Genomic DNA, 13,578 nt, shown 5'->3' on the forward strand with positions numbered 1-13,578 from the left:
TAAAGACCTTTTTCTTAGAAAATTTGGAAAGGAAACAAGACTTTCCAGTAACATGCTGTGTGGAGCACGAATATATATTGCAGTCACCTGCAGGCTTCTCCCAGCACAGGGTACGTCAGCAGTGGGATCTTCAGGTATAGTACGAACTGGTTTACTATTGACAGCCGTGACAGTTTCAGTCCAAACTAGTCTTAAATATTCCACTAATGTAACGTACGTAAAATTACATTAAATACCAATTCAGAGTAAATCAGAAACTGCACATAATCTACAGTCATTAACTGGTCCAATGAAACCCCGCATACTTAATTTATTTAATTAAAATTTATTAAAAACAAACTTTCATATATATATGTACACTACAACAACAAGCTAACGACCAGCATGATCATAAGAGCGTCTTGTGGGCTGAACAATGTCCCTGACGAGGGTTCCTCTGTAGTGGACGGAGGCAGGTCTGACGTAGTTGTGATGGCCTCTACTGTAGTAGCGTCTCCTGACGTGGGGCTCACCGAGGGCAGCGTAGGGTCGGCCAGAGCCTCAGAGACGGTTACGCTCGTTCCTGTAGGGAAGGTGGTCGACGACTCTGTCTCTAGGAGGGCGTCAGACCTGGGAAGAGCACCTACGTGGGCTTCTGCTCCAGGAAGCAGCTCTGCCTTTGCAATAAGTTCAGTTACTTCGGCAACGGAAGAGAGCGAACGATCTTTAATAATTTCCGTTGCTCGAGTATGTGGAAGAGTTGTTGAATCGCCTGAAGTAGCATACGTAGTTTCAGTACTCACGAGGTGTCCTGCGTCTGAAGCAGGTACAGCGTCTTCACGTGAAACTTCGTCCACACTCTGAGCACCTTCTTCGTCAGGAGAGCCGCCTGCCTTCGAAGTAGTTTCAGTTTTAGCCGCATCTTTGAGCCTCCATATATACATTTGCTCGCATCGCGTCCTCACCAGTCTCTCCTGCTTCTGTCACAGAGGTACTCCCACCTGAATGGACTCCAGTTTCTCCGACATGAACTTCTTCATTGGAAGGGCTTAGCGTCACACTTTCCTCTCCTACCCTGGCTCCTGTTTTTTCATAGGATGAACTTCCCATATCAGTTTGGTCTCCAGACTCGCTCACATTTCTAAGGGCTCCCAGCAACTTCTCAGTACGTACATTCGCGCCTATCGTTCGCCCGCTATCCTGGGGCGCCTGTGTCTGTCGCGAACTTGTGTCTGACATCTGTACGCTAGGCTGGACGGTCGTCATTTCGCTCTTCACTTCAGTGCTGGTAGACACTACAGTTTCCTGGATTTCATCAACATTTCGCGACATTCTTGCTACGTCAGGGACAACAGACCTGTGGAAACCAAAGCAGCTCTTACAGAAACGGAAGATTAAGATTTCTTACTTTTTTTTTTTTTGCAATTCATATCGTTTGTTTAACAACGGCAACACGACCTGTACTAACTTATTTGAGTATAAGAGATCCGACGTCAATTCAACAGTGCCGAAGTGCGCCAGAGTTCCCTGCTGCGTCCACCCACTCCTCAGGGAGAGCAACAGCTCCCGTGGTGTGTTAATCTCTTCATCATAGACCATCCACTCCATCCTCTCTCGACACAGCCCAGGCAAGGTGCCGCTACAGTGTTTGCAACGGCGTTACACACGCATTATGGCAATCTTTTAAACACTGAAAAACTTCAGGCTAACAGAAATCCTACCAATTTTCAAGGGATCAGATCCTTCAGAACTCTAACTACTGGTGGTGACTGGAGACCATCATGGCCAAGTAATAGCATACTGGATTCACCAGGATAGATTAAAAACATTCATAATTTCAAGGGAAAAGGACAAGGTTAGGTATGGCGGCTTCAAGGGAAGAAAAACCAGGTATACAGTGAACAACTCTCCCTCATTGGGAAGGTAAACGGGGGGGGGGGGGGGGACAGTGGTGAGGGCACGGGAATCAAGTAGGTAGGGTACGCAGGGGAAGGACACCATGTATAGTATTTTATCCTATATCCTGCCACATACTCGCCAGGTACAAAAGACACTAGCGTAGTGACCCTTCAGCAGCATCCCATACGACTGCCTCAAGGGAAGTGTAGTGGCGACTGACCTGTATTGGTAGTATCCTTGGTCCTTTGAAGGCAACAGGTCACCCACCGTCAGGTTCATGCTGGTCTTCTCTTTTTCCAACAACTGAATTAATTCAGCCATTGATCCCTGAAAGAAAAAAATTGAGATTTCAGCGAACCCTCGAGCATGATGTGATGACCATTAGACAACTACCCAAATCGTATCAGTCACAGGCGACCAAAAAAAAAAAAAAAGATATTTCTTTTTGTTCCTTGTTGAACTACCACATTGTCTTCATTCATACACTGAAACCAGTTCTCTCCACCTAAATATTTCTTTCTTTCCCCAGCCTCCTACGCATGTAAACTTCAACTAAATATACCATTTACATTTTGGTTCTCAGTGAATGTAGGTTTGCGGCAGGGGTGTGTGATGTCTCCATGGTTGTTTAATTTGTTTATGGATGGGGTTGTTAGGGAGGTAAATGCAAGAGTCCTGGAAAGAGGGGCAAGTATGAAGTCTGTTGGGGATGAGAGAGCTTGGGAAGTGAGTCAGTTGTTGTTCGCTGATGATACAGCGCTGGTGGCTGATTCATGTGAGAAACTGCAGAAGCTGGTGACTGAGTTTGGTAAAGTGTGTGGAAGAAGAAAGTTAAGAGTAAATGTGAATAAGAGCAAGGTTATTAGGTACAGTTGGGTTGAGGGTCAAGTCAATTGGGAGGTGAGTTTGAATGGAGAAAAACTGGAGGAAGTGAAGTGTTTTAGATATCTGGGAGTGGATCTGTCAGCGGATGGAACCATGGAAGCGGAAGTGGATCATAGGGTGGGGGAGGGGGGCGAAAATTTTGGGAGCCTTGAAAAATGTGTGGAAGTCGAGAACATTATCTCGGAAAGCAAAAATGGGTATGTTTGAAGGAATAGTGGTTCCAACAATGTTGTATGGTTGCGAGGCGTGGGCTATGGATAGAGATGTGCGCAGGAGGATGGATGTGCTGGAAATGAGATGTTTGAGGACAATGTGTGGTGTGAGGTGGTTTGATCGAGTAAGTAACGTAAGGGTAAGAGATGTGTGGAAATAAAAAGAGCGTGGTTGAGAGAGCAGAAGAGGGTGTTTTGAAATGGTTTGGGCACATGGAGAGAATGAGTGAGGAAAGATTGACCAAGAGGATATATGTGTCGGAGGTGGAGGGAACGAGGAGAAGAGGGAGACCAAATTGGAGGTGGAAAGATGGAGTGAAAAAGATTTTGTGTGATCGGGGCCTGAACATGCAGGAGGGTGAAAGGAGGGCAAGGAATAGAGTGAATTGGAGCGATGTGGTATACAGGGGTTGACGTGCTGTCAGTGGATTGAATCAAGGCATGTGAAGCGTCTGGGGTAAACCATGGAAAGCTGTGTAGGTATGTATATGTGCGTGTGTGGACGTATGTACATGTGTATGGGGGGGTTGGGCCATTTCTTTCGTCTGTTTCCTTGCGCTACCTCGCAAACGCGGGAGACAGCGACAAAGTATTAAAAAAAAAAAAATTTCTTGCAGATCTAAAAAAAAAAAAAAAATTACTGACCAATCCTGTCAGGCCTATTGTGTCTCAAATGTAAACTCATGAAAACGAAAAAAAAATTACTAGTATCAAAAACCTGTCCTGCAGGACACCTGTTAAACAAGCAGCACCCAATATCAGATGGAGGAAGGATTACCTGTGCGTGGTGATGGCTGGGTCTGGCTAGGACTGCTACAGCCAGGGGGGTGTTAACTCTCTCACCATCTGTACGTCTGAAGTAATGCTGTAGTTCTAACTCTGAAGCTTTACCTGTAAATATTATTTACAGCAAACACGAAATGAAATGTATAAATGTAATTTTATATATATATATATATATATATATATATATATATATATATATATATATATATATATATATGTTACATACCATGGATATTGGGGTTGATAGGCTTGAGGTATCTAGTGCAAACAAATGTAAATCTTACAAGAAATTTAATGTATAAAGACAAAGTCTACACATACTTGACCGGGGTGAACGAACCTTCCCCGAAGTGACCAAGTCACTCCAGGCAGAGGGAGGGACAATCCTTAGTCTGAATATCTACTCTAACATTGCACGTCAGCGGAACAAAGCCATGTAAAACACCTGTGTACATCGAATCTTATATCAAATCAGTCTCAACTCTACGCTCATGAACCTACGAAACCTCGGATGGTTCAACCGAATTAGTGAAAAGGTGGGGGAAGACCCCGTAGGGCTACCCACACGCTAGGATGTTCCTGCACAAAATATCCTGCATTATTCCAACTGTTAGCTGGGGTCGCCCACGCATTTGCGGGGCCTAGCCAGTACTGAAAACCTTATGGCCACTATTGCTACGTTCCAAAACGTAATTTCAATCCATGGCAGATTTATTCTTACTATACATGCTCTGATAAAAGCTTATCTTACGTTGAAATGAAGTATAAAAAAATTGTCGGGCCTTAATGAATCTCCCAGTAATCTGGCCTGTTAAATACCGAATTTAATTTAATCACACAAGAATAGCAGTACAATGTAAACATTTCTCCAGGTTGCAGAATGTTTCATACATTATATAGATTATCAACTAACTAAACACCACCTGGCAAAGCAGAAGCTGCAAGAAACCCCACTGCCAGTTAATATTCAGGGAAGCCGAAAAATAATTGAAGTTTTTGAAAAATTAAAAGACTTTCCCTTCAAAAAAAAAAAAAAAATATACTGTCCTTTACATGTTAAAATCATTTTCAGTAACTTCCATACCAGGAAAAAATCCTATGAGGTTTCTCTAGCAAATTGTACATTATGCCGTACATCATGATATTTTAGGTTAACCCAAGACTAGGGGGGACCAGCCCTGGTATAAAGTGTAATCTGGCTGTGTCTGGAGGTCCTCAGTTCGTCGAGGCGCCAGTCCACAAGTAACGGTGGCAACGCTAACCGTGGCAACAACATAAGTGATACATTGTTGCCAAATACTGTGCCGTTCTTTAATGACCACTTAACCTCAACTTTCAAAGCCTCAGTGTCAGTCTAACACCTTCAGCTCAACGGTACCATTTCTGGGTCAGGTCAAAGGCCAGGTGTCAGCAATACACAAGTCTCATCGTAGTGCTGAAGTGTTTATCGAATTCTGCTGGCAAGCACCAACGCTGTGTGTGTGACCAGACCGGCCAAGACAAGTGGCGCCACCAGCGTCGCCCACTTACCGTTGAGTGAATGGTCGGATCCCTGGCCGTCCGTCAAGCCCCAGCGTATCTCCAGGTACTTGTAGCAGAGGAAGGAGTTGTCGTCACTACCCACGGCCGTGCACTTCACCTGGTCCACGTCGACGGGCGACAGCCTCACCACCACAATACCCGCGCGCACTGTCCTCTCCACAATCACCCTCACCTGCCATACAACACGTCATACATATCCTGGTCTATTGTTATTTAGCTCAAAGGGACGACCCTTACGTACGAGGGCCACCTAGCCCTCGAGGGTCAGTTGAAAAGTCACACCATCATACCCATGGGTCGTAAAAGTGCTTAAGCAAGACGTAACTTACATTAAAGATACAACGGAAGGGCAGCGTAGGATGGGCTATACATATTCTGGTTCGATTCGAATCGGATGGTCAAAATCTGAGCAGACAATTCCCCCATGTCATGTCTGTTGCATAACCACCCGTGTCAGGCACGGCTCATTACAAAACCTAAATGTGTAACCTTTTCTGCATGCAGAAAACGGCTTCATTTATAACTCCATTACTTGGCAAACAGTACCATGAACGAAGGGTTTGGAGAGCACATTTTAAAGTAACTGTGGTGGTACGGAGATCAGAACACTTGTGTATCTAGTTATGTAGATAGTTTGCTTACACGAACGTACCGGAGAGACGTAGTGTTTATCATGGAATAAAAGAAAATGCAGACAGTTTGGTGTACCACATGACGGAACTTTTGTATATTAGCAGTGGTGTGATTATGTGGGTCAGTACTTACAATTGGATACGTGGGGGCAGTGTGTACAAGTGGAGGGGTGGTGTGAACTTGTGGGGCTGGTTTATGTGGGTGATAGTGCAAGGAAGAATTCTTACGTGGGAGGCGAGGTAAACATTAACACGAGTGGTAACTGTGGTATCAGACGATAATAAGGAGTTATGTTTATAGTCTGTTTCATCCGATTATACAGTTCAAATTGCTTGAAACAAGTCTAAAAGAAATACACCATGTGCTAAGAAAACACTACTCCCAATGTTTCGCTTTATATCGGGCGGCGGCAGCTTTTAAAAAACATGGGGGTCTCAATGGAGCAAAGGCTTTCACAACATACTGCAGATATATACAAGTCCAAGAAAATGGGGGTCAGAGAACCCCCCCCCCCCTGCTTTTCAAAGTAGGGGAGGGTGCTTTAGTCCCTTCCTTTGCCGCCGGCACTGCATATATCAAACTATTCTATCACAAGAATGTCGTAAAACTAATATGTCATATCACCAGACTATCGTAAAACTAACGATTCATTCATTTTAACAAGTAAAAAGGTAAGATGCATTGAATGCTGCAACGTATCTCCAAACGTTTCAGGAGTTTCGTTTTTCATAACCTTTTAACAGTTTTACATTAGCATGGCCGACCTCCAAACAATAGTTAGGAGGGGAGGAGGGTGGTGTCAGAACTAACCTGTAGGTGTCTTGCTTGCTGAGGCAGATAGACTGTAGCGGGACCTACGACATGGCGGGTCATTAGGTCCACAGGCGAAGCGCAAGTCCCGCCGGTGGGCATCGCCCAACACCCCACCACCATCACAGACCTGCAGTAGGCACAGTAACATCAGTATTCTACTCAACTTTAAGATTAAATACGTTTATACACTAATGGGTCATTCCTGGCGCCTCATATTGGGAGACATTCTATAAAGGAGTCTACCAACATAAAGTTCATTAGGAATTACATTAACATGTTTGAACAAACACTAATCTATTTAAAGCACTAAGGAAGATTTGTCAATAGTACCAAATGCCCCAAATGTGAACACAACCCCTTAGAATCTAACATAATTAATCTTAGCACGCAATACTGGATCCTATTGTCCTTGACTTCGGCTTATCTTGCGAACAGTCGATAAGTGGCGCGAGACACATTGAATTTTTACAACAATTGGTGTGTAATCACTATAAACCTTGAAGAACAATCAGTTGGGAAACACCTAACCCCACGAAATGTAAACATGCACCTTACGTTTTATCACAGGTACGCTATTAAAAAGTAAATTGCCTGTCATAAAAGCAGGGTGACGCGGGAACTTGAATTAAGGACACCAGGAACAATCGATCAATTCTAGTCAGCCAATTTAGTGCCAACATTCAGCCCGTCTACCAGTTGTGCGACCACATTCAGTGGTCGCTGCACCACTGTCTTAAAGACGAGACCAGTTAACCGATATACAAGCTTCTTCCATTAAAGATCCCAGTACTAATAATGGCCCATAATTCCACCAGTTTTTGGTTCGTACGAGCTTCTGGCTCTGAAAAAAAAAAATCAGAGAACATCTATACAAGTGTAGTAGCGGCCACTAGATATCTTTCCGCAAAATGCCGGATTGAAATTCACAAGTCACGAAAACCACGCATGTCCAAGATATAGTATGATGGGTTTTTAACGTTTATCTGAAATATGTTAAGCCTTCATTAGATCAAGGAAAAAATTCATTAATTTCTGAAAAAAATTTCAAAAACGTTTGGAAATGCAATGCCAATATTTCGACAGTGTTCTGCAGAGTTGGGCAAGGTTAATTAAATGACTTGGAGCATTATACTTGAAAGCTATGGACCAACGCAACCGAAGTGATTATTATCAGTTCAAATGTGGGGTTTAGAGTACATTAAAAAATATCACCATTACTTCAAATTGTAGCCGAAGTACGAGAGATAAACCATTAAATTTATTTCCCGATGGGGATCACATGGTAGCTTAGTTTGAAGTGTATTGGAAAAGAAACTAAATACTCAGACCTTATAACCATACCAAGAATATTTGCTAACCTATAAGGTTAGCAAATATTCTTGGTATGGTTATAATTTTGCTAACCATACAATTGGATCTACATCCTGGAATAGTCTATCGATTGGACTACATTTTGACTACACGGACTACAAATTACCTTACAATTATCTACTAATCTCAATTTCACTTATGACAAGGCGAACAATACAACCAGACGTAATACTATGGGTAATCGCAACCACACAAACTAACCATACAACGCCAGCCGATATACTAACCATACAACGCCTGTATTATACTAGGGTAAGTACAACAGTACTACCTAAACTAATAAGCTAACAAGCCATTACTTAAGCTGTAGTCTGTTCCGGGTCAGTATAATATTCCACATACAGGAAGGTTGAAAATCATGTATCATGCCTTGTAGCACACGCGACTCGGGCATACTACTCAAGTTTTATTGTACCTACGACAAGTCATTAGACATTGAATAACAAATGAAAAGTCTGCTAACAGTAAAATCTGCTATTCACAATTAGACTATTAATCATAACTAGGTTTTTCTTTGTAAATGGACGCTATGCATGCTAATGAAATAATACTTGTAGCTTTAGAGTTGATACATATTGATTATCTTACCTACTGCTTTCATTTAATTCGTTGTCCATCAAGGTTTATGAAACGCCTCGCGTAATATAGAGAGGGGCCCCTGAGTGGTTTGCCTCGGCGACCATACAGAACCCTTTACGTCCCTTGTTACAAGATAGTACCTCGCAAACAAAGGTCGCCAAGTGAAAAAAAAAACAAACTTCCAAACCCCTGTGTTATCCATTACGTTAATTACAGAGGATTAGTGGATCCTTATTTTGATAAAGGATATGATCCATTAGCCTAATCGTTTAGCAACAACCTGACCCTAAGAATGATACGTAAAAATGATAACATCCTTTACCCCACTTTAAGTACCCCGTACAGTCGTTAACGCATGAAACCCTATACTCCATGTCACTCAAATAATACATTCTAAAACTACTTTGTTTCTAACTTACATGATATATGCGGTGGTGAGACAGATGTTAATGCCTGTGGCCGACATGACGAACTACGACAAATGTCGCTGGAGAACCTCCTGCATAGGGGTCTTCCCGCCGCCAACTGATTCCTGATTGGCTGTTGTTTCCTGAACTTCAACTCCCGATTGGCATATGCCCCTACCATGCCTCCTGATTGGCTGTACCTTAGTCATAACCTCTGAATTGATTGTTTCCCGTGTACCATATCTATTCTCGGTGGTTGAGGGATATTTACATGGGAAATCAATGTCAAAACTCTCAGATCTTGTCAAATGAAGACACACTATATATCAAAAAATACGAGTTAGTCAATATTTAACATTTTTCAGGGCTGCTGGGGAATTTCAGAAGACACAGAAAACGTACGTTACATACTTAAGAGAAAATGTAGTAAACTATGAAAATTACCAATAACTTTTATATCCTTTCTATAACCTATTATTATTTATCTACCTTTCTTACTTGTTCAAAATGTGTTTATGCCGCCAAGAGTTGAATGTCTTTAGTGATAGGATTAATCAGTCATGATGCTTAGGAAAGAAAACACATCGGCCATTTATACACAGCGAGTGTGATGATGGTCTAAGAATCATATCAAAATACCCCAGGGTGTTCATAACCTCAGGGTGTTCATACGTTTTGGTGTTTATATCTTGAAGTTCATGGCTTCAGACCCATATACCCCCCATTAACCAACCACTCCAGAAATAACGTAGTGCACTGGATCTTAGACAGAATCATCTGAGGATCTTAATTTTGGTCATCATCTACAGTGCAATTCTCTTAAAGCTGACGTTAATGATGTAACGACAGTTCGAGTAATGGAGTATCTTTTGCATAATTTATTATAACTGATGCAAACGATACTCCATGCAAGTCATAAAATAAAAAAACTTTGAGCCCATCATGAATGAGAGAAGATAGACAGATATAGACACAAGTAGATCAATAGATACAGGTATTTAGTTAATGACCTTTTCATGAAAATACATATGAATACATATACATATACATATAAATTCAAAGGTTTGGTCGATAATGACAATCAAGGCATAAAGGATATTAGAGGCTGGATTACGCCAGCAACAAAGCACAGACTACATCCATTAATTTAATTATAGTAAAACTATACGAAGCAATAATTATTAAATCGTTAACTTTCCATACATGTCGTGTGCCCAGAGTTTAGGCTAAAGGTTGACAGACAGATACTTTTTACAAAAGATAGCTATCATAAAGGAATCACTGTAAGTGTGGTAAAAACAAAAGATGATCAAATTCAAGGAAAAGGGCTATTTGGGAAACTGAAGTAGATTAGTTCAGTCTTTGGGAACAATTATATCACACGATGTATTAGCCTGGGTAGTAAGAATAGTGCCCCCTCCCCCCATATTAATGTAGTGTAGAGTGAACTTTGAACGACTGTCAGCTGAGAAAAGTCTCGAGTTAGCAGTCAGATATCTACAGGCAATCTGGCTGGTATAGAAATGAAATTCAGTTTTGGGCTGCAAGCTTTTTTATTTCCTCCCAGTGAAAAGATTTTTTCTGCTTTCTGGAATTCGTCGCTCTCACAGAAGCATTGATAATAAATACCTGCAGGGAAAACTATGATTTGTTTTCTCTCTCTCAACGAATGATAATCATACCGCTAAACTATAAATCTAAAAGAAAAACTTCTGTTGCCTCTTCTATACCATGTGATTTATTCCCTAATAGTAAGATAAGCTGTTGGCAACCAACTCGATCTCTCAATTACGCAAATGTCTGAAAACTAGGGAATATTTTGATATAATATTTGTGGGTTTAACTTTTTTATTCCTTCGTAGTATCAGCAACTCCTCTCACTTTGTATAGAATACTTTATCTTACAGGTTTGTTCATATAACAAGTAAATATATATCATATGTACAAATATATCACCACATTGTAAGTCTTTAACAAGGGAATTTGAATACTACTCTATAGAACTCCAGTTCCTTCAACAGACAATGTCAGCACTCCTTCAATACTTATATATTTTGCACCTAAACTACTTACCTTGTGATTATGAAAATCACTAAAGCCAAACCTAACTTCAACACAGAAGAGAGTAAACTGACATATTTGTTCAGCAACGCTATTACAGATTATGTCTATTGATAGATTTATAGGTTATCAATTACCATACAGTCATTAAGCTAAATTTCGAACAATATTTGTCATTAATACAAAGGTAACCATAAAATATGACCATTGTATACAGGAATTCAGTGCCTTGTTAGCACATCAGTAAATGTGAACAATATTAACCATTTCGATTTACAAACTCAGAAAAAACCTAAACTCGAAAGTAACCTTACAATTTAGGTATACGAGTGAACTTCCAGTCAAAAGGTCATTTTACCTGCACATGTTAGAGGCTGTGAACAGACCCACGCTCTTCCATACAAAAAAGAATAACTCAGCCATATGGGAACGAGGGAGGATATATTGTATGGATTTATATATCAATTTATACTTCCAAGGAACTATGAGCACAACAGTAACATGTACCACAGGAGTAACATAAATGAATGAAATGTAGTAATGCATTAATATGCCCTGATAGATCATTACTAATAGATGAAATATGACTATGAGCTATCGATGAAAATTGTGAATTTTTTTCCCCTATTTTAAGCATCAAAATTAGAAATATTACTTGATTTCTCTTCCAAACTGGGTCACAGCCAGCCACTCAAGAGGTAGGAACATTCGTAAGGCCATTATAAATCTCTTAAGGTCTTTGGATTTGACATTGAAACTCTTAAATTCCTTAACTTTACTAAATATGTGTACGTTGTGACTTTAGTTTTACATCTGAATTTATCAAATGGTTTAAATTGTACTGCTTTTACGTTAATCAAAGCTTGCGTTAAGCTTTAACGTTTTCACAAGATGTTCATGAATTTCGGAAATTGCACGATTTCAAAATGTGGACGAAATTAGAATGAGGACACACTATTCTACATAATACCTTCATTGTACAATTGGCTAAACCCGTTCGGTTATATAGCAAATAATGACAATCTGTATGAAATCAACTGGAGATCCGGTTACACACATACCTACAATGGTATTGGCATAACACTTTGATGACAGAATGGTCTAGTGTCGTCAGTCCTGGTTTCATGTATTAAACTGTTCTTATTACATTTCTTAACTTATATTTAGGCATATTGTGGCTGATGAATATATGCAAGACGGAACATTATATGCATGTTCCTCAATCGTCTTTTAGTTTACTTTCCAGACAACATCAGACATTACATCCACCTTGCCAGACGAACGATGCATAATAACTACTTTCTATGTTTCATATATATATATATATATATATATATATATATATATATATATATATATATATATATATATATATATTACGAACTTTGGTTCAATGAACTCTGTATCCCTTTACATCAAATATGTGAGGTTCCCTTACTGAAGCCGAGTAATGGTTCATATATTTAATGCATCTTTCTTCAAATGAGTCCTGAATCAAAGGAATATAGACTGTTTCCAAGAAGTAAATGCAGCTAAGTGTTTTGGGAGCAGCTGAGTGTGTCAGCAATATTGATGTAAGAGACCAGGGTATTTGTAATGGGTGATTTAAAGGCGAAGGTAAGTAATGTGGCAATCAATGGTATAATTGAGAGGCATGTGTTCAGTATTATGATTAAAAATGGTGAGCAGCTTGTGGAGTAGTGTGCTGAAGAAGGACTGTTGACTGGGAATCTCTGGTTTAAAAAGAGGGCTTTACAGCCAAGTAGCATGTATGTGAGTAGGAAATAGGGTCAGAGAGCATTATTGGATTACATATTAATGGACTGGCATGTAAAAGAGAAACGTTTGGGTATAACTGTCTTGATAGGGGCAGCTGGTGGAATGTCTGATCACTATCTTGTGGAGGAAAGGGTGAAGATTTGTAGATGTTTTAGGGAAAGAGGAAACAAAATCGGTGAGAAGAGAATGATGAATGTAAGTGAGCTTGGAAGAAAGACTTGTGTGCAGAAATACCAGGAGGAAGTTAGAGTAGAGTGGCAAAAGGTGAGAGTAAATGAGGCAATGGAAGTGGGTGAGGAATGGGAGGTATTTAGGGAAGCAGTGCCAGCATGTGTGAGAAATGCATGTGGCATGCAAAAGGTGTGAGGTGGGCAGATGGGAAAGGGTAGAGTGGTCGGATGAAGATGTAAAGTTGCTAGCAAAAGTGAAAAGAGAAGCATTTGGGTGGTACTTTCAGGGAAGGAGTGCAAATGATCGGGGGATATATAAGAGAAAGTGGCATGAAGTCAAGAGGAAGGAGCAGGGGTTGAAAAAGAGGGCAAATGAGAGTTAAGGTGAGCGAGTATCAGTAAACTTAAGGAAGGGGGGAGGGGAGTAAGATGTTTAGGAAAGAGGTAAATAATATGTTAAAG

General features: G+C 40.6%; 1 protein-coding gene across 1 annotated transcript; it reads right to left on the reverse strand.

Moving 5' to 3' along the window:
* Positions 1-302: 302 nt before the first annotated feature.
* Positions 303-9,259, reverse strand: LOC139751286 (uncharacterized). Its single transcript, XM_071666608.1, has 7 exons — positions 9,119-9,259; positions 6,747-6,876; positions 5,292-5,475; positions 3,754-3,866; positions 2,099-2,205; positions 1,448-1,618; positions 303-1,336 (listed from the first exon to the last, which is right to left on the reverse strand). The coding sequence occupies exons 1-7, from the start codon at positions 9,163-9,165 to the stop codon at positions 892-894; spliced, it is 1,197 nt and encodes a 398-aa protein (XP_071522709.1). The 5' UTR covers positions 9,166-9,259; the 3' UTR covers positions 303-891.
* Between the last annotated feature and the right edge of the window lie 4,319 nt (positions 9,260-13,578).

Source organism: Panulirus ornatus, chromosome 11 (assembly GCF_036320965.1).
Source record: "Panulirus ornatus isolate Po-2019 chromosome 11, ASM3632096v1, whole genome shotgun sequence".
Lineage (NCBI taxonomy): Eukaryota > Metazoa > Arthropoda > Malacostraca > Decapoda > Palinuridae > Panulirus > Panulirus ornatus.

Excerpts from the sequence above, each read along its gene's own strand:
- LOC139751286 (XM_071666608.1), bottom strand. The coding sequence starts at position 9,165 with ATGTCGGCCACAGGCATTAACATCTGTCTCACCACCGCATATATCAT. Across the intron at positions 6,877-9,118 it reads CTCACCACCGCATATATCAT|GTCTGTGATGGTGGTGGGGT; the intron begins GTAAGTTAGAAA and ends TGCCTACTGCAG. Across the intron at positions 1,619-2,098 it reads CAAGGATACTACCAATACAG|CGGCACCTTGCCTGGGCTGT; the intron begins GTCAGTCGCCAC and ends CAAACACTGTAG.